This window comes from Vespula pensylvanica, chromosome 8 (genome assembly GCF_014466175.1).
Source record: "Vespula pensylvanica isolate Volc-1 chromosome 8, ASM1446617v1, whole genome shotgun sequence".
Taxonomy (NCBI): Eukaryota; Metazoa; Arthropoda; class Insecta; order Hymenoptera; family Vespidae; genus Vespula; species Vespula pensylvanica.
In genome coordinates, this window is record NC_057692.1 from 1033780 (window position 1) to 1061279 (window position 27500).

Sequence of the window (27500 nt, forward strand, 5' to 3'; positions counted from 1 at the left end):
TTATATATATATATATATATATATATATATATATATATATATCGTTCTCTCTCGAATCTGATTAAATTTTACCTCGTCCGGATGATTATCCCCGCAGCGTGCGTCGCATCTGGCGACTCTGATCGAGTCGTACTCCTCGACGTACTTTGTCCACGAGGCGAAACATCCTGGCAGTAGTAACCACCATGGCCACCACTCTGCGAAGGAATAAATGAAAAAAAGAAAAGAAAGGGATCTGTTGTGTTTACCTATAAAAATATAATATATACCACGATACGTATATTTAACATATCTATACGTATAATGAAGAGAGAGAGAGAGAGAGAGAGAAAGAGATAAAAGAAAGAGAAACAGAGAGAAAGAGGGAGGGAGATAAAGAAAGGATAGATACACGCGAAGAGGGAAGGAAAATTCAAAATAAATCTCCGTAGATCACAATATCGACGAGCGTACACAGAAAGTAGTAACATAAACGATTGTAGTAAACGTTTATGGGTTGAGATATGGCCGGGTTACCATTTCACGCCTCATTAAAGGGATCTAATGGATCTCGCACGTGCGCTCGCGCGCGCATGCAAGAGAAAGAAAGAGAAAGAGAGAAAGAAAGGCAGGGAGGAGAAAACAACCGGCCTAACCGTTCGTTCGTTCGTTCGTTCGTTCGTTCGTTCGTTCCTTCGTTCATTCGTTCGTTCGTTCGTTCTTTCGTTCGTTCTTTCTATAGATATATAGATATACCAAACCCGAGAAAATAACGAATCCGTTTAAAAGCTTGGACTTTATGTGTACATGAGTTACACCTATATAATAATGCGTGCGATGTTTCTGGAATTTCTGATACCTCGTGAAAAATCCTTGAGGATAGGACGTAGGTACTTAACGTTTTAACATAAGGATTCCTAGAAAGAGAAACGCATCGGATGAATCTCATAATGGAAGACCTTTAATACCCGTTCTTTCTCTCTCTCTCTCTCTCTCTCTCTCTCTCTCTCTCTCTCTCTTTACTTCGAGAGCTAACCGATCCAAGAAGTTCTCTGGCTATCATTACGATCTTAACGTTTTACGTTAAAAGCGAAAAAGCAGGCGCGACCTTCTTATTCGTCGGACTCTCGATAGGAATTCCGAAGGAGGAGTAGTAGTCGAGAAGAAGACTTCCTTCGCTCTCCTCGGGAACTCGGGGACCACGGTATCTCGATCGCGATCGTCCGCATAAATCGTATTTTGCTAAATCGGAGAACAATCTTCTTCTCTTTGGATTCGAAGCGGGCTCTTTCTCTCTTTCTCTTTCTCTTTCTCTCTCTCTCTCTCTCTCTCTCTCTCTCTTTTTCTTTCTTTCTTTCCATCTATCCCTCTCCGTTTCGCGTACGAGCGCTTCTTTCACCGGCGTTCGAAAGTAAAAAAGACGAATTCCTAAACAAGTTAAGTGGCGATCGAAGGTACCCAAGTCGTGGTACCGGCTTACAAGCTGCTAAGCCTCTTCTTCGACGAAGCGCCATCGTGGAAGATGCAATAGGAATGTGGAAAACGTTTCTATACTGTTTCTTTTATTATCTATCCTATCTATACTATCTATACAGATATATATATATATATATATATATATATATATATATATGTTCATCTTTATATATCCATCTATCCTCCCTTTTTTTATCTTTCCATTTAGAATTTTAAAATAAGCACAAGAGAGTTTTCCACGGCGACAGTTTATCTTCTTCTTCTTTTTTCTTAACGTCGTCTATCGTTGATTTTTCTCCTTAAAGGGAGGGTAAAAAAGGGAAGAAAAAAAGGAGCAAGGGGAAAAAAAGAAGAAGAAGAAAGAGGAAAATACGCTTCAAAGATTTCATTGACCATCGATCGATCGATCGACCCTTTTAGTCTTGACCTTGTCGAGTAACGAGTTACGATATTTTCATTCTATACGAACTCGAGCGAATTCTCGAAATGGCACTGACCCGATCAAGATGCTGAATCTCTTTCTTTCTTTTTTCCTTTCTTTCTTTTATTCGATCGTGTCTCAATAAACTTTTTCACGATCGAACTTTTTTATTTCGTTTTTTGGCTTTTACCCGATCGTCGTCACGCCTTCGATACGAAGAAACTTTCATTTGATAAATTTCACGTGGGAATATCGAAATGTCACGATTGCGATATGCTGTTTTGTACCGTTGTACGTTCACGTAATTAACAGTACCGATCGAGGAAACTAACCGAACGAACCTACGATCGTACGAACGTACGTACGTACGTATGAACGAATCAACGAACGACTGAAAATGTCTTCTTGAGAAAAAGCGTACGTCTCACGATCGGTCCTGCTTCTAAAATTTCGTATGCGTTTGCGAGTATAAGAGAAATACGAGACGCCAATGCAGTCGAAACATCGAATTGTTTTGCATTGCCACACGTCGTAAAAGAGAAAGGAGAGAGAGAGAAAGAGAGAGAGAGAGAGAGAGAGAGAGAGAGAGAGAGAAAGAGTAGAGAGTAGAGAAAGAGAGAAAGAAAATGTGTATGAGTGTATGTGTGTGTGAGAGAGAGAAAGAGAGAAAGAGAGAGAGAGAGAGAACTTGAAACTTTATTTCGTTTATCTCTAGAAATGACAAAGATAGATCGATCGATTGATCGATCGATCAAAATAAGTTCGATCTTTGATAAAAATATTTTTTTTTTTTTTCTTAACGATTACCACAGTTCTAATTATTATTTTATTTAACTTGAGAATTGAAGTAAGAGAAAAAAAAGAAACAGGAGATCGATCGATGTTTCAGAAATAAGTTGAAATCGTTCTTTTTTCTTTTTTCTTTTCTTTTCGTTTAATGTCGAGAAACGTGGGACGAACGTTAGAAAGTTCGAGTAGATCAGAGGGGAATCTTACATAGATGTCTAACTGACAGTCGAGAAGACGCGTACAACCTTTCTTTTACACCTTCCGTCTCGATCGTATCTGTCTGGATTAGCGGTCCTTAGTCAGACGTGCGTTTCAAGGAAAGTTCACTTCCGACTAGTTCGTGCACTTTTCACCGTATAAACGATGTTTCCCTTTTCCCGATGCATCATTCTCGTATCGTTTATTTAAAAATTCCAATTTAAACTTCCGTGTTTCTAATTTTATTATTTATAAAAATATTTATTTATGGTATAACGATATTTACATTAATATTTGACAAGCGATAATTCGCATACGAAAGATACAACGAATTATATACACATACATATACATACATATACAGAAATATATATGTATATAATACGTGTATATATGTGTATATATATGTGTATATATATATATGTATACATATGTATGTGTGTACGTGTAAACGAGATCGTTAGAAATCTGTCCCTTATTATCCTGAACGATATTCGACCGCTTTGCAGGAAGGATTTTATCGAAAGCGATGACTCATATACCTGTTTCCTTAATGCCAGTTCGACTTTATTCACAAAACTAATCCCTGCGATACCTCGAGAGGAACGTTCTCTCGGTCCTGTTCGATCGACTGTTAAATCCTAAATCTTTTTTCGAGGGCACTCGCGAAGGTAATATATGCTAAGGTTGTCCTTGATCGATGATACGCGAGTTAGAATCCGAAAATGTAGTTTCTTTGTCCGACAAAGATAACTCGAATTATTCCGAAATTCTATGGATTTCTTAATGAAAGAATGAGAAAAGAAAAGGAAACGAACGAAAAAGAAAAAAGTGAAGAAGAAGAAGAAGAAGAAGAAGAAGAAAAAAAAAAGGGAAATGGAAAAAAAGTAAAGAAAAGATTCACGACGAATAAAAGATTCACACTTCGAATCGAACGAATTACTCACACTTGTGACGTGGACGCAACACCCCCTTTCTCCCTCGTCCCCCCATCCCTCCCACCCGCCTAAAAAAGAAAAGGTTAAAATCATTCTGAAAAGAGAAGGAGAAAGAGAAAAGAACAAACGAGGTACACGCACGTGGTGAGAGAACAAGGGGGAACTCGATAGAAAATTAGGGCTGGAGCTTCGCTCGTATCTCCTACCCTTCGGTCTATACATACGTACTTTTAAGGGTGGTGGTGGTAGGTGGTGGCCGCCAGCCGTTGCTGCCTTCGATGCTGCTAGAGCCCGAGTTGCGTTTGGACGTTGGCCTACCGGGTGGAAGCATCGAGCCGCTTGCCAAAGGGACTTTCGCCGTCAGCTGAAGTCTAACGAAGATGGTAGACGTCCTTGGATAATATTCTTGGACGTTCGAAAAAATGATCCTTTTTATCACTGAGAACGAGAACGACAATCGAAAACGAGAAGAACGTCCTCCTCGTAAACGAACATTCAAAGAGAGAAAACGAAACGCAGCGGTTACGATCGAGACGAGGCCGTTCGAACTGGGATCGAGCTTACTTTCCTGACCGGGCCGATCCTGCTGCTGTTGCTGGTGGTGGTGCTGCTGCTGGTGCTGCTGCTGGTGCTGCTGCTGTTGGTGCTGGTGCTGCTGCTGCTGCTGCTGCTGCTGCTGCTGGTGGTGCTGGTGCTGCTGCTGCTGCTGCTGGTGCTGGTGCTGCTGCTGCTTGTCTGCCGCTTGCCTCCCCCAGCACTTCTCCTACTCTAACTCCGGCCCACACCATTCGTTTCCACCACCCTTCTACCACCCATCGCAATGACCGAATCATTAAGTTCAGGAAGGGTCCTGCCTTCGTTAAAGAATCTCTGCGTACTGATCGTTCGATTTCTTTCTTTATCCTATTCCCTACTCCACATCCTTTTTATTATTCTTTTCATTTTATTCCTACATCTCTTACCAACGACTATTAAACTCTTCTTTCTTTCTTTCTTTCTTTCTTTCTTTCTTTCTTTCTTGTTTCCTTTCTTTCTTCCTTCCTTCCCATTTTCCTACCTTTCTCCCTTCTTCCTTCCTTCTTTCTTTCCTTCCTTTCTCCCTTTCTTTTCTTCTTTTATTATTTACATTAGACATACAGCTACATTTCACGCTTCTTTTCGATCGTCGGATAACAACGTACATACTTTGGAACACCTATATATTATATCTAAACATCTTTTTATTAACGCAGACTTACGCAACTTTTTTACATAATTCCGGTGAGGTCGTGGGAGGGAGAGTAGGAGGAGAAGGAGGAAGAGACAATGATTCCGAGGCAATTTATTTCAACGAAGCCATAGTCAACGGGTATTTCGAAAATGGTCAAGAGAAAAGGGCACAGGAGTAAGTTGAGCGATTTTTATCGACGGGGATCGTGGGGTCTCTTTGCAAAATTAACGAGAGAGAAAGGTTTTATCGTCGACGGTTTCGTGAATAGGTTTTCAGCGGCGAAGGAGAGGGAGAGGGAACGAAAGGATGGTGGGAGGGAGAGAAAGAGAGAGAGAGAGAAAGAGAGAAAGAGAGAAAGAGAAAGAAAGAAAGAGAGAGAGAGAGAGAGAGATAGAGAGAGAAGGACAGGGGGAGAGCCGAGGGTCTATCTTCGAGTTCTTGGCAAATCCTACCTCGAGCCTGCCGCACAGGTACTGCAACCTGTGTGGCATGAGAACGAGGCCTCTCTTCCCACATAATGAACGACTTCGAAGAACGGTAGTGGCATTGACCTGAATCTATTAGGGTTTTGGTTTGGCGGTATTATAACTGGCCGTGAATCAATCCCTTACATATAGGGAACGCTTCGTTCGTATCATAGACGAAGATCCAAGCGTTTTTCCTAAATTTTCAATCGATTTGAAAAAAAAATCCTATTTTATGAGTTAAAGTTAATCTTTAGATATTTCTTCTTCCGTTCCTCGGGCAATCCTTGCTCTCCTTCGTAGCGTCTGCGATGATCCTCAACCGGTCGATCGTCTAGAGTTCGGAGAAAGTTCAATCTTCGAGAGGATCCTTTCGAGTTTAATGCGATTCTTATGAAAGGTTCCAACTTTTTCTTTTTCTTTTTCTTTTTCTTTTTTTTTTTTTCTTTTTTTTTCTTCTCTTTCTCTCGGACACGAGAGAACGAGATAGAAGATACGTGCCGAGAAGTTAACGCGTTACGATCGCGAAGTTAAAAGAAGAAGAAAAGGAAAAAAAGAAAGAGATAAAAAAAAACAGAAATATATATATATATAAAATAAAAGGAAAGGAAGGAAAGGAAGGGAAAGGAAAAAATTACGAGGAACAATCTCTCACCACGTTCTTGTGCCTTCGGTTCCAAGCGACGTTGAACTTGACGTCATTAATTATCGTCTCGATTAGTGTATCGTACTTACTACCGCGAGAACCTTTGAAACGTGTTAGCTGAAAAAACAAACGTGTAACAGTGTGAATTATCGTGAAAGTTTCGCGTGCCTCTTAAATTAGACCACGAGTATCGTATGTCTGCACTTCAATATGTATCTAATGTGCCTTGATCCTACTAATCTAAATTATACCATTACTAATACGATACCGTTTCGATATTAAGAACTATCTTTTATATAATTTACAAACCCATTTAGCGTTCTCCTCTTGATCCATGGTAGTTGAGAAACCGTAAAAAATCTTAACCAATGGATCGTAATCTTCGATACTGAAAAAATATCGAGAAGGGTCGTAAAGCAAAATGTTCATATTGCTGTAGTAATACGATACATTATTTCTCTATGCCCTTACGTTATTTCATGATAGATATCGAGGATCTAGCGATCACTTACTTGCCATAACTTTTATCAAGGTTTTCGAGTTGTTCTATAAAGACCATCGCTAGATTAAATGCACTCGGATTGTTCGCAATAGCCATAAGCGTAACCTCGATATATTGATTTTCATTATTCTTCCAATTTTTACTTTCGAGAGAAATCGACGACAAATACCTATAAACATCGTTCGTTAACTTATATTTCGTTCGAATATATAAAGTACTTTTATCATTTTTATACTTTTTATTTCTATGTGCTTCTATGAATGTCTGTGTATATATATATAATATAGAGATATCTTAGAAATCTTACCGTTCGATCAAAGTTATATTTAGAGTACAACCAAGAGCATAAGCGAGGCTAAATTTATCGTTTTCCTTTGGTTCGTGATATTTCGCTAATAACTTCGACCATTGTTCTTCCGAAGAAAATTTAACGTACGTGCAATAGGCCCACAAACGAAATTCCCTCGATAGATCATCTCTGAGAAATAAAAATAAAACCTTTAGTTATTTCTTTTACAAATGATCTTCGATTAATTGTATTTACGCGATATTTATCGAGGTATCGTTTCTTAATAATTCGTCTACGAAATTCAAAACGGATTTTATGCAAGTTTTGTGTCCCACTGAGCATGCCCATTTTGTTAGTTCGAATTGAAATGTACTCCAAGTTTCGATATCGGTCTCAAACAAATTTTCTGCCTTTGAAAGGTATACGTCGTCGACTAATTCGCACGATACAAACTGAAACACATTTATTACAATTGAATAAATCTTTTAATGCTGATTAGTTTTAGGCATATTAATCGATAAAAAGTAATCAAAAATAAATCGATGGGGAAGAAAGGAGAGATAAACGCAGTCAAATAAACAGACAGACAGACAGATGGATGGATAGATAAATAGATAGACAGACAGATAGATAAATAGATAGATAAATAAATAGAGAAAGAAAAGAACAACTCGAGTTAAAGATTCCTTCGTGTCGTTTCTTTGGACGAGCGAAGGTATATAATCGAGGAGTCGAGTAGGATTCGATTTATGTAAATAAATTCTCGTTCTCTCGATGGGTAAAAATGAGACAAAACGAAGAAGAAAATAAAAAAAAAAAAAAGATAAAGAACGGAAAAGAAAACCAAAAAAAAAAACAAGAAAAAAGAAAAAAGAAAACTAAAAAAGAGAGAAAAAAAAAAGAAAGAAACGTAAACGGTTTTTCGACCCTTTTTGCAATGATAGTTTCTCCGAAAAGAAAACTGTTGCGTAGCAAAGTGGTTAATTAAGCGTTCTCGAAGGTTCGTATTTCGGTGCAAATAATGATTGAGTCTTTCAAGGGCTAATTGAACGTCGAATCGTAATGACAGGCGGCGGACGATGATCGCTTGTATTCCTGTCGAAGGGATAATCACTTGTTTTATGATGCTATACTTAAGACTTAACTGCACATAATAGGCGACATAACGCAGAACAACGTGGTAAACGATTTAAGCCTTTAAGCCTGTTATCGGCTATCTTGCATATCTTATCTCGTAGGTAGTAGCGGCATAAATTAATAATAAAATGAGAAAGAGAGAGAGAAAGAGAAAGAGAGAGGAAGAGAGAAAACACGTTTGACTCTTTCTCGATGGGAAGAGAGAGAGAGAGAGAGAGAGAGAGGGAGGGAGGGAGAAGGAGGGGGAAAGGAGAGAGTGGAACGAGGGGTGGGGGGATAGGGACGAGTTAAAGGCGTTCGTATAAACGTACTTGTTTTTTAAAGACATAAAGTAATACCAAGAGAGATTGAAATAACGTTCTCGTATGGATGAAAAAGAAAAAGAAAGAAAAATTAAAAGAAAAATAGAACAAATGCTTTTCAGCTAGTTTCGCATGAAAATATCTTGGCACATTGAAATTCCGCCGGAAATGATATTACGTGTATAATGTACATAACATCCGTGCTATTCACTTATGCAATTTACACGCTTTTGTATTTATTTGTTTGTTTATTTATTTCCTTTGCTTCGCTTTGTTTTATTTTATCTTATTCTTTCATTTGTTATTATTTTTCTTTCACGTTTGTTCGCTTCTTTCTTCTATCTATTTTCTCTGTGTTTTTTCTTTTTTTTTTTTTTTTTTAATTTTTCTTTTTAATAATAAAACGAACGAGAGAGAAGTATTTACCTCGAAAACGTGAGAATCCCAAAGACGATATTCGATATATTCGAGAGCAGTCTTAACTGACAACCACACAGTTTCCTCGGTATCAATGTTGAATTTAAGAAGAATCTTCCAGAGGAAAGCTTGATCGAGTAATCCTGCGTTGAACATAGCGAAGGCATCGTTCAGGATCTGGAGCTTTGTCGTTTCGGGAAGGATATCGAATCGATTCGTTAAAAGTCTCCAATTTTCTACGTCGTAATTCACTCGGTACAATCCTGTGAAAAGATATATAAAAAGAGAATATTGAACTGTACGGGCTCGTTAACGTTAAATATTTTTTTCTCTCTCTCCCTCTCTCTCTCTCTTTCTCTCTTTTTTTTTTTATTTCGTCCTTATACGAGATTATATTATACTACATTGTGACCTGTTTGGTTGATATTAAAGAGAATCCATTGATTATTGAAAATTGCTTCACTCAAGCCAGTATCATTAATCACCATGCGTCTTTCAAGCATCCATGCCTTCGGCAACGTCCCATCGAATCGCTGATCACTTTCGATTGTCCACGTTAAAGGGATGCACCATAATTCCTCGCTCGTACCACGAGGGTTTAAACCGTCCCTATAAAATCTCTCCTAAAAACAGCATCGATTCTTTATCGTTACTTTGATCGTTACAAAATTTTCTATACTCGACGGATAGAAAAAGAGTAATTGGTAATTTTTTTTGTTTTTTTTTTTTTTTTTTAATTTTCAATTTGTTTATTTTTTTATTTTTTTTTTTAATTGAGACCTGTGTTAGTTCGACAAGGCCGGTATCGTTATTTCTGAGTACGTGAACGACCGGAAATCCGGCATGATCGGTCCAATTTTTCATAATATTTTTCATAGATAATTCCTTAGACAACGTCGACTTTATTTCCTCTTGAAATACATCCCAAAGATCTCCCTCATCGGCTGCACCGTAACGATAAACGTTGATGTATCTTTTGATCGATGAAAAAAAAATCGATTCGCCAAGAAAATGAAATATCATATTGACGAGACAATTGCCCTTTACATATGGCGTCGAATCGAATATATCTCCAAGTGGTCTTTTTAAACTTAAATTGAGATACAACGGGTACGCCTTTTCCTTCGCTTCTCTTTCAAACATTTCATGATATTGCGCCGCCATAATATCCTCTATACTCCAAGACGATTCGATCTGAAAGTTGTAACCGCAATGGAAATTAAAGGAAAAAGAAAAAGAAGAAGAAAATAAATAAATAAAAGGAAGTGAAAAAAAAAACGAGATAAAATAATAACGAAAATGATCGTTCTCACCATGCTCAAAGTCTTGATACCGAAGAAAGAAGAAAAGCCTTCTTTTAGCCATACGTTCGACCACCATTTTGGCGTCACTAAATTACCGAACCATTGATGTGCCACCGCATGCGACGCTATAATCGCGGATCTTAGCTTGCTATCGAGATGTTGCTTTTTATTTCGCACGAGTATGTTGTTCTCCCTGCAATCAGAACGTCTTATATTATTATTTGACGTGCCAAACCCGACGTATTCGTCCTCTTCTTTATTATTTTCAACGACCATGAAAATATCTTTTTACTTAATAACTCTTTCGATCATGACTGAGAACAAGTATTAACGAGGATAAGATTTTACAAACTTGTACAGGTAAATTGTACAGGTTGTTACGAAAATGACGTCGACGAGATCGACGAGAGCAATAACTGGCGATTCTCTTAAAAGAAAATCCTTGATAAACTTTGACGATTATTTTATATCGATTAATTATTTTCATCGCAATTTTTTCTTTTTCTTTTCAAAATTCAATATTCAAGAAAAGGATTATCAATTTGATTTCATAGATTTTGTAACATCCTATACATTATTCCCTCGTATATGTGCATACATGCATATGTATGTACGTACGTATATATATATATATATATATATATATATATATATATGCGCGCGCGCGTACACATACACATATACATTATATATACACGTGAATATACCGAAACGTAATGAGACCCCAATTTTCCATCGCTGAATATGCCAAACTTGGTACCGCTATCATGTCGAGCTTGTCCAAGTCGTAATGGAATCCCGTTAAATTTTGCATGAGCCGGACTATCCGAGGTATTAAATTTCCAATATACATGGTATCATTTTGCACGTCTTTTCTTGCGAACACATTATGAAATGGCCGGTCGGTAACGTTGATCTGATAACTTTGGAAGTCAGTCACCATGAAAGCGACCAGGTACGTCGACATTGGTGGCGTCTTATCGTAATGATCCCACACATAATCTGATATATTGTGACTATGAAATCATAAGAGTACGTATTACATGCTAAATTTAATTAATAACTACGTATATATATATATATTTTTTTTTAATAAGCTTCCATCTCCGTCTTTCTCTTTAAAACGTTCTTCCTTGGGATTTGAAATTGATAGAGAATTACAGTAAATACGTTAAGGATTGAGTGCAAACTTACATTTTCTCGGTAGCAATAAGTATTGAATTTGAGTGAGTCCGCATGTCGGTCTTTCGACCAATCGAGATTCGAAAAGGAGTCTTAATCGACGGCTCATCGAAGCACGGGAAAGCTCTTCGAGCGAAATCAGGAAAAAAATTCGATACGGCTATCCATCTGAAATAACCGAGAAATCGATGGAAAAATTGCACATTGCACACTTGCCATTTATTATCTTTTTTTTTCTTTCTCTTTACTTCTTTTCTTTCGAAGTATTAATTTTTTTTTTTTTTTCTAATAACGTTGTCACTAACCTTGTAATATTAGAGATCTTATTTCTGTACTTGCTACGAAACAATCCGATCGGTTCTTCGTTCAAATCAGCAGTGTAATTAATTCTCAACACGTAACTTTGATTTTTAATTAAAAGTTGTAAGAGAAAAATATCGAGAAAATCATCGCCCGAAATTAACTTGTAATTCTCGATAATGTACGGCTTGTTTCCGGGACGAATGTTCGTGATCTTGACGTTCTTTATATTTAATTTACGAGAATGAAGCCGTATGTGTTTCGTCGGCTGTTTGCAATAAAGTTGAATCTTGACGTCACCGATGATACTAAAATTGTTCTCTGCCAATAACGGAATTATTTGCAATCTGTAGAAATAATCAATGGTTTAATGGTTCCCGGTGTGACTTTTCCACGATTTATATAGACGCCTATTTTCTTCATTTCGTTTTATCTCCTTTCTTCTATCATATATATAGCTACCAACACATATACTTACGTATATTCCAACGGTACAACCTGAGTAGGAAGTTCGAAGTGAGCTTGCTTTCTCAAAGCAGAACGATGCCCGTTCGAATCAGAATGCTTACTGTCATTATGATTAACCAGAATCGAATTAACGAACCAATATATAATGAGAGAAGCGATTACTGTGGAAACTACTGCCATTAAAATAAATCGAATTTTCAAATGATAACATCTTCTTGGTTCCTCGCTCGTTAATTGTTGTCTTGTATAAGCTTGAAACGTAACTTCCGCGATATCTAAAAATTTGCCAAGTTACCACGAAAAGATATCGGACTTTTATAAGGAGAGAAAAAAAAAAAGCTTTTATAAAGAGAGAAATAAAAGGAAAAATAAGAAGAAAGAGAAGAAGAAAGAAAGAAACTACCTGGTGATCCCGTATGATTTGCCATAGGAAATCGTTGGCTGATAGATTCGTCTTCGGAAAAAGAAAAAAGAAAGTTGGATTTCTAGGCTCAAGGATTATAACCTCCGCAAGAGCAAACGACGACTGACCACTTCCGAAGTCAAGACGTCAAAGGTTTACGTTCAACCAGATGCTATGTCCAAAAATATCCGTACACTTGTAGACACCATGTTACGTTTACCAGTTCGATATATATCGTTTCATTAAGACTCCTCGTTTATTTCTCTCTCTCTTTCTATTTTTATTTCTTATCAATACAGAGAACAATATTTTGAATCGATTTTCTGTTTCTCTTTTAACGAGAAAAATATCACACGAATTTATCATTTTAAACGAAAGAAGATACGCGAGTGTTAGACTCTACGTCGACTTGAGTCACGAAAGACTGATTTAACTGATTTAACTACTGCACGGTCTACGGTAACGTCGAACGTCGGTTAGATGATCGTGCTGGAATCGTGGGAGTCTAATCTATCTTTAATACGCTGTTCCGGCAACGTTTAAGGTACACTTCGCGATCGTAATGCTTTAAGCTCGCTAGTTAAACTCTCGCTATACCATACAATTTCTTCGTCGTTAATGACAAAACCAGAGACATCTTTCTTTCGGATCTAGACTACTACTGCTACTACCGTTGCTACTACTACTATTGCTACTACTAATATTCGTGTATTATTTCTTTATCGTGGGAATCTTTCGAGATGTACGATTAAATCTTTTTTTATCCAACGGACGACAGCTTTATCGAATGAAATCTATGACGGATTCACTAACTTGCTGTAAAAAAAAAAAAAAAAACCCTCACTGACGTTTCTTTCTTTTTTTTTTTTTTTCTTTTTTACAAAATTAAAAAAGAAAAAGAAAAAATTAAAGAACCTTTGACTTCGTCGAATGATGAAACGTTCTCTCAAAATAACATTAACATTTGAAATCATTAAACATTAAACGATTGATGACGTTAACGACGTTACGAGTACGGAACGAGTGCTCTCTCAAAGATATTTGACCGCGATCGAAAGAGTCGAGTAAACAAGGACATTTCTTTAAAGTCGGATCCACGTTTTTCTGAACAGACTGCTTGGCACCGCCAAGCAGACCAAGAAGGTATCTCGTATTTCAGGGAATTTCGTTTCCTGTAAACGCTAGAGGAAGAAGGACGAGAAATCAGAAGAAATACTTTTGAATGAGGATAGAGAAACAGGGTGGAGGTTCTTTTTTTTTTCTCTCGAACTTATGGTTCGGTGCAAATGAGAGAAGGAGAGAGAGAGAGAGAGAGAGAGAGTAAGGAGAAAGGAAACTAAACAATACCGATGACTAATGAGAGGGTATATGACCCTTGGAAAAGGACCTGACCCATTCGAACACCCAACCTACTTTTCTCCTATGTTTTCTTAGGTGGCTTATTCCCTTACGCTTTCATTTTTTTTTTTTTTTGTTTTTATTTTTTCCTTTCTTTCGTATATTTTACTTACGGCTACGATCGCCGACGTATTTAACGACCAAATCATCAATGAAATTTTTCCGATCGATCTATGAATGAATGTAAACGAGTTCTTCCTTCCTTATTTCATTCATTCATTTCTTTCTTTTGCGTTCAATTCACGATCGAACTTCACTTTTCTTTTGATATCTTTTTTTTTTTTCTTCTTTCTATTTTTTCTTTCTTTCTTTTTTTTTTTTTTTTTGTTTCCATTCGAAAGCAGATACAAAAAAGAGAACGTCTATCGTCCATTACGGTTTTTTTTTCGCAATATAAATTCTCGAAGAGAGAGGAAACGTCAAAAGCGTGTCAGACCTTTCTAATTTAACGCGACACGAGCATGCCTCTCGATCGGAAGTCATTCTCGCATTCCAAAAGGGAGGATCTTTCCAGGCGTCCTCTTGCAAAAAGATATTAGGTATATTCCTTTCTCTCTCTCTCTCTCTCTCTCTCTCTTTCTCTCTGTCTCTTTCTCTTTAACTTCTCTTTTCGTATCTTTTCTTTTTTATTTTCTTTTCTTTTTTTTTTTTCTATAGATAACATACAACTGTATGTATAACAGTTATATATATATATATATATATATATATATATATATATAAAAAGAAAAGAAACAAAAGGAGAAAAAGAAAGAAACAAGAGAGGTAGACGAGTAACGATATGAGATTAAAAAAAAGAAAAGGAAGGGGAGAAAACAAAATAATAACGTATACAATACGTATATTGCTTCGTAAAAATATTCATGTATTCCTATATGACGAGAAAGGAACGAGACGAGATATCGTACTAAACTTCTATATCTCTTTACGAGAACACCGGACCGATAATATTTAAAACGAATATAACAAGACGTGAAAGGGTCATTTAATGAAGCTTATCATCTTTAATTATATATCATTTAACGTAAGAGACGTATAATTGTTACGTACTTACCGCTGTTATCTCTCTTTCCGTCTTTCTCTTTCTTTCAATATGCAGAAAGCGAATAAAGACTCATGAAAGTCGCATACGATAAACATGGTCGATTAATATTCGACATAAACGACGTTTTATTTCATAATCAATTTCTTCGATTGCTATTAAAATATCTATTAATAAATTGAAAATATTTTCCTGGACAAGGTAAGACTTCAGATTATTCGTATAATTAAACGTAATATCACGAGAAAAAAGTCGGCCACGTTCTCTCAATTTTTTTTTTCTAAACACGCTCGTATTTCTACACAGAAAGAAAAAAAAAGAAAACAAAGAAAGAAAAAAGAAAAGGAAAGAAAGCAAGTGAGGAGAGAAAGGGAGGGAAAAAAAAGGGAGGCAGAAAAAAAAAGAAGATGAAAATCTTTTCGTCCCGCCCATACCTCTTCTTTCGCGAGATTTCGACCAGTTAATTTTCTCTACGTACTGTAAGACGCAACGATGATTGGCCTATTCCGAAAGAACCGTAACGAATAACTTCCAGCATCTTTCCAGCCCTCCTCCCACATGCAACGCGTTTCTCATATCTCGCCTACGTCCACCCTAGCCTTCTTCTCCTTGTCTTAACGTTTCGCTTTCAAGATATTCCACTACGGATGCGTTTCTTTGACATTTCCAAGTTGCTTCTAAGACAATACGCACGACGATTCTAAAATCCAAGCGCGTTAATTAACATCTTTATTTATTCGTTCACTCGTTAATTTTATTATCTAGAAAATAGAAAAGAAAAGAAAAGAAAAGAAAAGAAAAAGAATACGAGCTTCGTACATATATCGATATTCGTGAAAAGTGCAATCGTGAGGAATATTATTCGTTTTTTTTTTCTTCTTCTTCTCTCTGTTTTTTTTTGTTTTTTGTTTGTTTGAAGAGATAATCATAAAGGGATAGAGAGAAAAAAAAAAGAGGAAAAAAGAATCTTCTTCCGTCTTTACGATCCTTAAAGATGGAATCTTGGACGGACAACGTTAATTCGAATCAACGCTTATCGGATGAGATTTTCGAATCTTCTTACTTCGATCGAGAAAACTTACGACTCGGAACAAATTGCGAAACGTTCTGGAATCACAAGTACTGGAACAGATCTTCCAGTTCCTCGAGCATTGTTAGCACCTCAAGAGAAATGGGTCAGCTTCTTGCTCCGTATAATGCCACTGGCAGTTACTCGCAGAACACGGATGCCAATCAGAATTATCGTCTTTACAGGTATATACATTGTAAAAGACATTTCTATATATAAGTTGACTATTATCAATCGATTATTATTATATTTCTCTTCTTTATTGATTTTTTGCTTTTTTCATTTTTTATTTTATAACACACATATAAATATGTACGTACGTACGTACGTACGTACGTATGTATGTTTTATAATGAGATTAGAAACGAACGATTAGAATTATCTAATGCCAAATTAGAATGTTTGACGTTCGATATTTTCTGCAAAGGTGGGGTCAATATTATCAACGAAGCGATCGAGACGATCCGATGAGTGATCCCTCTCGAGATTTTTTTGGCGAGAAAAACATCGACAATCAAGTGACTACCACGGCCACGGTCATTCGTGCGGGTGAAATCTTACACTTTCAAAGTAATTTACAGAATAATCTTGTCGACTCTGAACGACGAGACGCAAAGTTTCAAACTTGGCCGACGGCTCAATCTCAACTCGATCTTGCTAACTTTTCTTACGAGGAAGAACCGTCTTCTGTCGATCACGGTGAGTTTATATATATATATATACGTACATATATATATATATTATATATCATATATATGTATATATATAAGAAATATAAATAGAAATAGAGTATATATTTTTATTTATTTATATATATATATATATATATAAATAAAAATATATGAACTTTTTTGTTTTTAATTTTATTTTACTTATTATTTTACTTTATTTATATATATATATATATATATATATAAATATATGAGCTCTTTTTTCTCTCTTTCTCTCATGTTTTTACAAAAGGAAAAAAAAAATATTGCTTCGAATTTAAAAGTACGAATACGTACTAATTAAATGATCGATTAAATCGTTCAATAAAGAGTCGAAATCGTTTATTTTCTTTTGTCAATCTTTCTCAGGAAGGAAAAGAAACAAGTTCTCGATCGAAGGGACATAAAAACGAGAGATTTTTACGAGGGGCTTTCGCATTCCAACGACATTTGCTTGTTGATAATCCGTTTGCATTAACCGCGTTTATAGCTTCGCCGTCGCCGATGCGGCTGTAACGGACCCAGTGTAGCCTAAATATTTATGAGCAAGTTATATCAGCATCGGTACTCATTAACCCGCATGATCTTACGTAAGAAACGTGCCTAATTGTCGGCCCTTACTTCGACTTTACTACCACGTAATCGCGACCATTCGCATGCATAGAAATGAAGTATCCACTTTGTGATATACTAACGTAAAAGGAAAGATTGGACGATCAAAAAATATAGTAAAAAATTTGAAAAAATTCCTCCTCGAAGATAAACTTTATTTGCTCTGTTCAGATTTGAACTTTAAATGCCGTCATTTTTCATAGAACTAGCATGTAGTAAACGAGAGTAATAAATTAAATTCGTGGAACATATAGAAAATTTAATGAGAATTACCGAACCGAGAAATTAGAATCGTCCGTTTTGTTCCATTCGATTAAAAAGGTAATTTTGACATTGTTGACCTAGATAAATATCGTCTGGTTTTATCAATGACGTAATTAATCATGGATGTTATTGAAAGAAAGATCGTGAAATTTCTGAATTTTATCCTCATTGTCTTTTGAGGATCGAATTATGCGTTTCGTTAGCTTTCAAACGTTTTTGTCCTCGTAGTCGTCATCAACGAATTTCAACGATTTACGTCAGCCGGTAATTAAAGTAGTCGGACTTAGAGACAAAAAGAAGGAGAAGAAAAAATGTAGGAAAAAAGCTTTAAAGATCCTTCGTCATGCTAACATACCGGAATTCTAAGCGGCGATTTAGATATTTCTCTAAACTCGGACGCGATTCAATTAAGTTTCACGTTTTAGAAGCGGCATCAACATCACACAAGGGTTTATCAGTCGGCACGGCGCACTACTCGTGCAATGACGCATCGAATATGCGGCTATTTTCATCAGCACGCAACATAAGACGACAAAAAGGTCGACTCGCGGTGAAATTCTCTTGTAGTTCCGCGAAGTGGCAAGAAAATCGCTCGCTTTAAGGAATGACTCGATTCTACTTGACCAATCAGATATATATATATATAGACATATATATATATATATATATTTTTTTTTTTCTTGTTTTTATACTTTATTTCATATGTATATCTTTTATTTGCGTAAAGGAAAAAAAAAACATGTTTTAATATTACAGTCGAATTTATTGAAACGTTACTTCGATTATTAATCTGTTTACTAATTTTTTATCGTAGAAAAAACAAGAAAATTAAATAATAATACAATCGATAAACCACGCAAAGAAAGGACAGCTTTCACGAAGCAACAGGTCCGTCATTTGGAGTGCGAATTTGCGCACAGCAATTATCTGACGCGTTTGCGCCGATACGAGATCGCCGTTGCATTGGATTTAACCGAACGTCAAGTAAGAATTATACTCGATAATAAATGTTTGTTTTTAGATGTTCGATATGCCAATATATATATAAAAAAAAAAAAATTACAGATAAAACGCTGTCTATTTTTATAGGTCAAAGTATGGTTTCAAAATAGACGCATGAAATGGAAGAGAACTAAAGGAAATACAGTCAATCTACGGGAACGAAATGCTGTATCTTAATACGCTTGATATTCGAACATAAACATATGTGATTGTACATAATAGTTAATATTAATTATTTACTCGTACTATGCTATGTAAATGTTTCCAAAATTTGTACATTATCTAAAACATATTGTCTATCAATACGGTTTAAATATTTGAAGTTTCAACTTGTTCCACAGGTGGAACAAAAAAAGAAAATGCTTGATAAAAATCACATTAACGAGTTAGAATATTATTTTATTTCGTTTCTTTCGCTTGCTCGTCAGGAGAAACAATCGAACCGAATTTCAAATTAATACCTTTCTCTTTTAATTTCTCCTCCAATTTTGTCAGATTTCTTAAATTCTTTTTCGTATATTGCTTGTGCTTGTCGTCGCTTATAATAGAATTTCTGATAATCGTTATCTTTCTTCTATTTATAAGTTTCGGATACTTCGTCTTTGTCCAATTTTTTCCAGCGAAGAAACCTATGTGCTGTTTCTCTGGTGGTATATACGTGGCTACAAATTGTCATATAAGATATAGTAATCTTAAATTTTTTTCTGTTCTAAATCGATATAAATCTATGCATAATACCTTTTAATAATCTACCGCACATTAAATAATTATTCATCGTTTCGGCCGCTATCTTAGCTACATCAGGATGTTGGAATTCGACGTAACCATAACCGCGACTAATACCAGTCTACAAGAAATTAGGAAGAACATAATAGACATAATTTCGTAACATATATCTTTATACACAAAAGAAATGAAAATGTATGTATAAAAAATATGTACCTTACTAGATCTTACGAGTCTAACTTTGGTAACTCTACCAAATTGTGAAAAATAATCTTTCATTTGGTCCTCGAAGAATCCATGTGGTATATGGCCAAGATATATAAGTCCTCTACTCGACTTAAATTCCCATTTCTTTTTCGCAGCTTTTACAGTGAAAGATTCTTTCAGATTACTTTTGGTTAACCTGTTTTCAATCTGTTTTTTCTGTAATAGCACGTAAAATCAAGAATATATTTGCATTGATATTAAAGAAATTATAGGGAAACGTAATTCTTGTAAACACGTGACACTTAACCTCAAGTACTTCTTTAACGTTTTTTACAGCTTTTCGTAGGGTCGATTCTCCTGAATTTTTTGAGGCTCTCGTTTTATTTTTCACCGCTTTTATAAGTGCTGTATCTCTTAAAGTGTTTGTTTTATTTTTAACTTTCATTTTGATAAATAATTCTTCACGCAAATCTCGTAGACCTGTGCGCAGCGAGCAACGAGCGACTTCGCTTCGAAACGAAACTAGAGACATCTAGGTGTAGCCGCTGACATAACGGTTTCTGATTGGTCGAATGAAATGTGGGAAATTCAAAGGTTTTACTTCTTCATCTCTATTTTCCTGAATGAATTTATTCAATTTCCGATAGCTTATCAAACTTCTCTGAATACAAATGTGCACGTTTTATATTTAAATAAACAACGTATAGGTAAAAGATTTGAATCTAAAAAATGGAATTGAAAGATTACTTTAAATATTTATATCTGTAATGGAAAATATTGGTAAGCAGTAAATAAAGAAAGAAAAAAAAAGGAAATGAAACAAAAAAAAAAAAGAGGAAAGAGAAAAACCTAAATACGAATTAAACTGATCGATAGAATTTAATCTCTCTCATTCAAATTTCATATTGCATCCATTTCTATTCGCATGTTTCGCGAGCTTATGTGCATACGTCATAGATTTATTCAACATTTATGCGTCCGCGCGTTTCCCTTTAAAAGCATGACCTACGTATTAGCCTTTTCTATCCTTTTAACCTTTTTACTTTCCTGCTTACTGTCGATTCTAGCCAGCTTTAAAAAATTCAGCAATTTATCTTCGAAATTCTATTTAAAAGTTAAAAATGCTCACAAATTTCCATTGTATTCTATTTCCTTGATTCAACATTAACATCGAATATCAGTTATTTAAAATCAGTATAAAATTTTATAATATAGAAGGAAAAAACAGGAAGATATCTCATTTTATAAAAAGTAGCATATCTCTACCGGTATTCATCCCTTTTTTCAAGAGCATGGAAACTCATTTTCAGCCATTCTCATGCCGAGAAAGATATTTTGAAAATCATACTGTTCGCTAATGTTACGCGAGCCCGACCAAAGTTTCCATGGAAAGAGGAATGAGAAGAAAAAAAAAAAAAAGAAAAAAAAGAGGAGAAGAAAAAGGTACAATAAAAAGGAACATATGAAAAAGAAATCGCTCGAGAATGTTGAAAAAAAGAAAAAGAATTAACGACTTTTAAAAAATTATACCGACAATTTTCTATATTTCTTCTTCTTCTTTTTTTTCTTCTTGTACGATTGTTGAACATTTTCAAAATATTTTCATGGATTTACAAAAGTTTTTGGTAGTTATTAGCCTATTATATATCACGTTGCTCGTATATCTAATCGCATACTTCAGTTTTCCTATTGAAAGAGAATTCTTTGAAAGATTTTGTAAAGAGGGTGAAGAAGGAGGAAGAGGTAGCGAGGAGTAGCGATGGTAGCATGCCATTGCGCACGCATCTTTGAATGAACATGCTTTTCAAGGCTTCAGTATCTCCGACGAGGTTCGTGAGAACGGTACCCAACGAAATCTCTTGGTTTCACTTCGACATTGTCTATCTCGTGGCATCAATCTAAAAAGGAAAAGTGTTTCTTCGATCGAGCAATAAAAAAATCTATTTGAAATCCGTGCCGATCGAGTTGGAAAAAAGAATAAAAAAATAAAAAAGAAAATAAAAGGAAAGGAAAAAACGATTTCTGGGTTTTTCTTTTTTATTTTCTTTTGATCGATTACAATGATCGATCATTTTTTTTTTATCTATTAGAATCATTCGAGAATAATCGAATCGTAATAATCTGGAACCTTTTCATTTCCTTTCTTTTTTTTTTAGTGAAATTTTAATTATGGTGTACGCTCGGTGGTTGCTATTTCTCGATAAAGAAAGGACACGTGATACAAGGATTCGCGAGTGTATTTTAGTAAATGTTTCGAATGTTTCAGATAAAAATTTGAATGTCGAAAGTAAAAGTGGGACGATGTTCCTTCTGTCAGATTATCTCAATGTTTAAACTTTTGCCTTAGGTGTGTTTTAAATTAATTAGAAAACTTGCTTTTTTTTTTCCACGTTAGTGTTACTCTCGTGTAAAAATAATGTGCTCGTTCTCGATCAACTTTATAAATTGTTTAACCACCAATCATCGAAGATCGTCCGAGAAGATATAATCGTCGAGTTTATCAAAGATTTGCAAACGAACGTTGAGATAACGTTATTTTCGTGATAATAAAAAGTTGATATAATAGAGATGGAAGCACGACTCAATTTACGTTAAGATTGAAAACTGATCCTGGATATAAAAAAAAAAAATAGGTACTCTACGTTATCGTCGTGTTATCTTAATACAAGGGTCTTAGGACAACGAACTACAAGAGAAAAATATTTGCAATTTTTAAGGACGCATTTTTCTTAATTCAGATTTCAAGAGGACTTTCTATAGCTAAGCGTGCTTGACAATACTCAACAAGACTGTCCAACTAATAACAACCGTACAAAGTAATAAATTCGAACGGAAAATAAAAAGAAAAAGAAAAAAAAGCAAAAGGGAGGAAAAGAAAGAAAGAAAAAAAAAAAGAAAAAATAAAAGGAAGAGCACGTATAAACATACATTTTGGAACTGTGAACGATTAAAAAAAAGTAATTGTTCAGCTCGTTAACAAGTTTTAATTACGCTCGCGTAAACCTCATGATTTTATTAGCACATTTAATAGAAAATGAAATGAAATCAGTTCCAGTTCATTGAATCGTTAAATTCACATTGGAAATATTCATTATTAAGAAAATATACCTATATTTGTCCGCTTATTAATTCGATTTTAACAAGGTTCTCGTGAAATTTCGGATTTTCAAAACTGATGATTAAACAAGTTATTGTCCGTTATGATCTAGAGATTGGACAGGATTTGTTTTTCTCACAATTAAAATTGGAGAAAATTGTTTGAGATAAGTTTCCGATAAAATATGAATAACGCGAACAAATTACGTTTATACAATTGCACTGCGACGATCCTCGAACGTAATGTAACATCGTTGTTAAGGTTAAATCATACCGAGTTTTTAATCATCTTCGAAGAAGCTTTAGGGAAATCGGCGCAAAGAGATGTTCTTCACGATGCATTTTCCGATTGCATTTACGGTGTTCAAGAACCTCCGTTCGATTTACCTTGGTGGCAGAAACTCACATGGTCATTGATATACGCGATCATCTTACTAGTTGCAACCGGTGGAAATATAATCGTCATGTGGATAGTACTTGGTAAGGAAATGTATCTTCAAATTTATATTTAATATTTATCGTAATTTTTAACATCGAAATTAAGAATCACATTCCAACTTTTCCTTTTATATCGTTCGATGAGATAAACCAAGTATAACGATAACATTTTTTTTTTATCTCCCACGTTGTCAAATGATCGTTAGAAATTCTAAATTCTAAACTCCGATATACATTCTATTTCGATATTTATCAGATATCGTTCAGATAATTCGTTTATTAAAATTTCTCGAAACTACCCTCGATTTTATTATCGTTAAAACAAAGTTCGTTTACTTACTTCATTTATGTTATAATTTCTTCAATATGATTTCGCCTTTATCGGTCTTTATTATCAACAGAGAAACTATTCTACTTATACGTTTATACGCTAACGAGAAAGTCGACTTACGAAAGGTATAGATATTTACGAAAGGTATTCGTACTAGCACGTAGATGATTACTGAATAATAAGAAAGTGGTACTATCGCGACAACTCCAAATTAGATCAATATTCGCGACGTTACTATGAAGTATTCTGCCGGTGAAAATATCCTATTATATATCTTTTCGAGATGGATAACATATTTCTAACGAGACTCTCGAGTATACAAATATCTATATCTTCTTCTTTATGTCAATCTTGATTTTTTTTTTTTTTTTTCTTTCCTTTTCCATTTTTTTTTCTTTTCTCGTTTTTTCGTCGTCCCGAAAACGAACCAATTATCTTTACATCCATGTGAAGTGATTTGCAGTGAGATATATACATATATACATATAGGTAAAGGAAAAATATATGGAGATCGTGTAATCGATCGGGAATACGTAAAGAAAGATATCACGTTACAGAATGATTTACGTCTTTCAAGGATTTTCTTTTCCTGGAGCATATATTTATTACCGTCATAACGATACTCCTTTTTCTCTACCATGATATACTTAGAAAGACACAGTTATGGATAAAAGGGTATCCCACATATATTTCATTTTAACAAAACCAATGTTTTTTATGTTTCCCATCGTTCGATAAAAATCCCAAGTATATAAAACAAACGATATGACATATAAACAAGAGGAAAGAAAAAAACGTGGTGAGAAGAAAAGTTGTGTCTATCATAAAAAAAAAAGATAAAAAAAATTCAATTGCCCTGAATAAAGATATAGGTATCTGTGAAGGGAAGTAAGAAAACAAAACAAAACAAAAAAAAAAAAAAGAAAAAGAAAAAGAAAGAGAAAGAGAAATAAAAAGATAAAAGAATCGAGAGAGAATACCATTTCAAACATGATAAAGTTCTAACTTTCGACGGGGAACAAATTTGAGATTGTCTCGATTTGTTCGATTCTTTCGAACAACTACCAATCTAGATGATTTTTTTTTTTTTTTTTTTTTCTTTTTTTTTTTGTAAAGATCTATTACTTTGAAAGCTGCAAGATATGTCACGAGGATGGATAGACAAGTTTCTAGTAGCTAGCTACGTGATTTTGTACGGTCGAAAAAGTCGAACGTGACCATGCCAATGTTTATCCACTTTTAGTGTTGGGAAAGGTTTTTCCCATAAAAGAATCTTCAAGAAAGAGTGGACGAATCTAACTTCTTCCAAAAGTAAATCGTTCTAAAGTCCAATCGTTTTTTTTTCCTTCTTTTTCTTTTTCTTTCTTTTTTTTTCTTTTCTCTCTCTCTCTCTCTCTCTCTCTCTCTTTCTCTCTCACTCTTGCATAAAATCAGTAGAAGTTAGAAATTTATTAGCATGTCATAGAAAAATATTGAATCATTTGCGTAATATCGAATAAAATATTTTTTGGATTTTTTTTTTTTTTTCTATCACTATTTCTATCTCTATCTCTTTATCTCTGATTGATCTCTCTTTTTCATCATAAATTTGCCGAAGAAAATATTTCAAGGCATTTAAGTCTATCAGTTTGAAACGGTAAAATTTAATTAGAAAAGAAAAATAGAACATATTCGTTTATCAACCCTGTGAAAATATATTCCCCTGTGAAGTCTTTACCCTTACAACTCGTTAAATACGAAATTTCCACCCTAATGTTTTGCCAGAAATTAAACTAATCTTTGGCTTCCCATTGAAAAATGTTGGATGATTAAACTTTTATACCAGACGTATGTACATACATTCATATATATATACATACATATATACATATAATATATATATATATATGTGTGTGTGTGCGTGCGTTTGTCTAAAGACAACCTTTCTATCTGTAAAAAAACGAGTGTTTTAACGTGACAGGCTGGAAAAAAAAGTTGTATGTATGAATATCATGATTGCACGTTTCGCTATCGATCTTCTTGCGAGCGAAGGGAAAAAATATGTATATATAAAAAAAAAAAAAAAAAAAAAAGAAAAAAGGAGAGAGAGAGAGAGAGAAACAAACATGTTTTTTCTCGTCGATATTTATTACATGTTTGATGAGTGGGAGAAAGAGGCTTTACTTTATAAATACCATCAATGCCGTCTGTGAATGTTAATAATTCGATAAAATGAACTCTGACAACAGGTAACATATTTTCAATGACACTATTCACAAGTATGAAATGGAAAGGAATGCACTATCACAAGTAACGATGGATAAGAGTAATAAAAACTTTTGCAAGTCCACGAAGGAGAAAAGCTATATCTATGATTCTTGAGAAATCCTTCCCCTTTTTTATAGACTGAATTTTTTTTACTTCCGTGATTTTTGTCCCCTCGAGGGCTACCGCAAATTCAATGAGGTGACACGTGTCGGTAAAGGGCATTCTGCCTTTTTCTCTACCACTTTCGTTAAAACTTTTCTCATATTTTAGGACAAATGAAAACGGGCTGTTGTTAAAAGTTTATCTAACATTTAAAATGATCTTTCTCATTATGATTACATCATTGTATTATGGAAACAAGTATACGTATTGAAATAAAAATGTTTTCTCTTTTTGATTTATAAATTTCTCTTATAAATTTTTTCACATTTTCTCTCTCTCTTTCTCTCTCTCTCTCTCTCTCTCTCTCTCTCTCTCTATTTCTTTCTTTCTCTTTTTTCTTCCTACTGAAAAATCCTTGTTATTTTTTGCAAGTTAAGCGATAAATAAGGAGACAGAGAAACCTGATCGTCGATACAAGACGGTTAAGAAAGAGCTGAGAGTTTGATAAATATGTTTTTCGTTCAACTATCGACTCGATGAAAAGCGAGTATTATTAAAGGTTGCTGTTGAGTTAGAACGACGAGAATACGATCGATCTTCGGAACTAATAACGTTTGCCTAAGTACAGACAAAATGAGAGAGATACGTATTTACAATAGACAACTTATATTAGAGAAATTTATTTCTTTTTATACACTTTTTTATTTATTCATTTATTTTTCTTTTTCTCTCTTTTTTTTTTTTTGTTTTTGCATTTTTTTCTTCTTTTTTTTTTTTTCTCCACGACACATTTTCCACTAAGAACAGCAAATTTTTCGCATTACGAACACATTTATTATAAGCTTGGTACCTGCGTAAAAGCTGAGTCAACACGGAGGGAACTTGTTTATTTTATCGGTGGAAGAATTTAATGGGCACTCAAAATTGCTTTCGCGAGGACGCGTAAAAATATTTAGTAATGTTAGAATACTTATCGTGACTCTGGACCATCCTTGTTAATTTATAAAACTTATAAATATATTTTCTAAAATAATATATAAACAATATCCCTTGAGTATACTATTTCAAAGGTGTCGCGAATTTGCATAAATTAGGTATTTTGAGATAATTACATTTACATTTATGATTTTGATAATTTCATTTGGAAAAAGAAAAAAGAAATTATCGAGACGACTTTAACAATAAGAGAAAGAGGTAAAATAAGAAATGTATAAAGACATTTTTTTTCGAGCTATTTAAATTTGTTTTTTGTGTATAAGAGTGGGAGAATAGAGGGAGATAATAAAATTTCATTGTTGTCATGGACTATGCTTCAAACTGTGCCAACCAGATGCGTTCAAGTACATTTTATGAATATTCAACTATCCTTCCTTTATCTCGAACGTAACAAATTCATTTTTTCCACTTTATTTATTATTATCCTTATCGCTATTACAAATATCTTTATATAAATCATAAAATTAAAATAATAGTTTATGAAAAAATTAAGATCATTGTGAAAAAAAATATATATATGTAAATTTATTTATTATAAAAAATTTCATTGGAAATGCTTGCTTCTGATTTCTTTAAATCATTTGTACGCTTTAAACCATTTGCATAAGGAAATTGAAACGATAATGCTAAAGTAGATAGGTAGGTAGACAGGTCGGTAGATACTTCGATTTACTTTCGAAATACTCAACAAATCCAACGAGTAATTCCAGTGAAAGCATCATTTTGCAATTATGATAACGTTACCATTACAAATTTGAAAATAAATCAAATTTAATCGAAGGCAAATTTTAAGGTAGTTTTCGGTCGGAATATCGATCTACCTATCTATGTTTAT

At 34.5% G+C, this 27500-nt stretch overlaps 4 protein-coding genes across 9 annotated transcripts in view; 1 reads left to right on the top strand and 3 right to left on the bottom strand.

Moving 5' to 3' along the window:
* The window catches only part of LOC122631108 (anosmin-1), a 15069-nt gene extending 10863 nt beyond the window's left edge, over nucleotides 1-4206 (bottom strand). The window contains exons 1-2 of the mRNA XM_043816389.1: nucleotides 4030-4206; nucleotides 73-197 (exon numbers count right to left, since the gene is read on the bottom strand). Coding sequence (XP_043672324.1) covers nucleotides 73-197; nucleotides 4030-4132 — 228 coding nt within the window. The 5' untranslated portion in view covers nucleotides 4133-4206. The remainder of the gene's footprint in view (nucleotides 1-72; nucleotides 198-4029) is intronic.
* A 795-nt stretch (nucleotides 4207-5001) lies between these two features.
* The window catches only part of LOC122631105 (thyrotropin-releasing hormone-degrading ectoenzyme-like), a 25703-nt gene continuing 3204 nt past the window's right edge, over nucleotides 5002-27500 (bottom strand). Inside the window, exons 2-16 of one of the 2 annotated variants that reach the window (XM_043816376.1) lie at nucleotides 12426-12695; nucleotides 12033-12297; nucleotides 11560-11901; nucleotides 11267-11422; nucleotides 10780-11088; nucleotides 10082-10265; nucleotides 9549-9962; nucleotides 9181-9391; nucleotides 8778-9031; nucleotides 7168-7364; nucleotides 6931-7101; nucleotides 6634-6792; nucleotides 6431-6509; nucleotides 6131-6238; nucleotides 5002-5809 (exon numbers count right to left, since the gene is read on the bottom strand). In XM_043816376.1, coding sequence (XP_043672311.1) covers nucleotides 5729-5809; nucleotides 6131-6238; nucleotides 6431-6509; nucleotides 6634-6792; nucleotides 6931-7101; nucleotides 7168-7364; nucleotides 8778-9031; nucleotides 9181-9391; nucleotides 9549-9962; nucleotides 10082-10265; nucleotides 10780-11088; nucleotides 11267-11422; nucleotides 11560-11901; nucleotides 12033-12297; nucleotides 12426-12450 — 2955 coding nt within the window. In that variant the 5' untranslated portion in view covers nucleotides 12451-12695 and the 3' untranslated portion in view covers nucleotides 5002-5728. Of the gene's footprint in view, nucleotides 5810-6130; nucleotides 6239-6430; nucleotides 6510-6633; nucleotides 6793-6930; nucleotides 7102-7167; nucleotides 7365-8777; nucleotides 9032-9180; nucleotides 9392-9548; nucleotides 9963-10081; nucleotides 10266-10779; nucleotides 11089-11266; nucleotides 11423-11559; nucleotides 11902-12032; nucleotides 12298-12425; nucleotides 12700-27500 lie in introns of those variants that run through there. The other variant, XM_043816377.1, reaches the window with a different exon arrangement.
* The window catches only part of LOC122631107 (tachykinin-like peptides receptor 86C), a 25485-nt gene continuing 13633 nt past the window's right edge, over nucleotides 15649-27500 (top strand). For 3 of the 5 annotated variants that reach the window (XM_043816386.1, XM_043816385.1, XM_043816384.1), the window contains exons 1-2: nucleotides 15649-16119; nucleotides 16362-16633. In XM_043816386.1, coding sequence (XP_043672321.1) covers nucleotides 15860-16119; nucleotides 16362-16633 — 532 coding nt within the window. In that variant the 5' untranslated portion in view covers nucleotides 15649-15859. Of the gene's footprint in view, nucleotides 16120-16361; nucleotides 16634-21611; nucleotides 23032-27500 lie in introns of those variants that run through there. The other 2 variants (XM_043816387.1, XM_043816388.1) reach the window with 2 other exon arrangements.
* LOC122631116 (MKI67 FHA domain-interacting nucleolar phosphoprotein-like) lies at nucleotides 18674-19972 on the bottom strand. The gene is made up of 4 exons (XM_043816400.1): nucleotides 19763-19972; nucleotides 19465-19671; nucleotides 19261-19369; nucleotides 18674-19184 (listed from the first exon to the last, which is right to left on the bottom strand). The coding sequence occupies exons 1-4, from the start codon at nucleotides 19898-19900 to the stop codon at nucleotides 18922-18924; spliced, it is 717 nt and encodes a 238-aa protein (XP_043672335.1). The 5' UTR covers nucleotides 19901-19972; the 3' UTR covers nucleotides 18674-18921.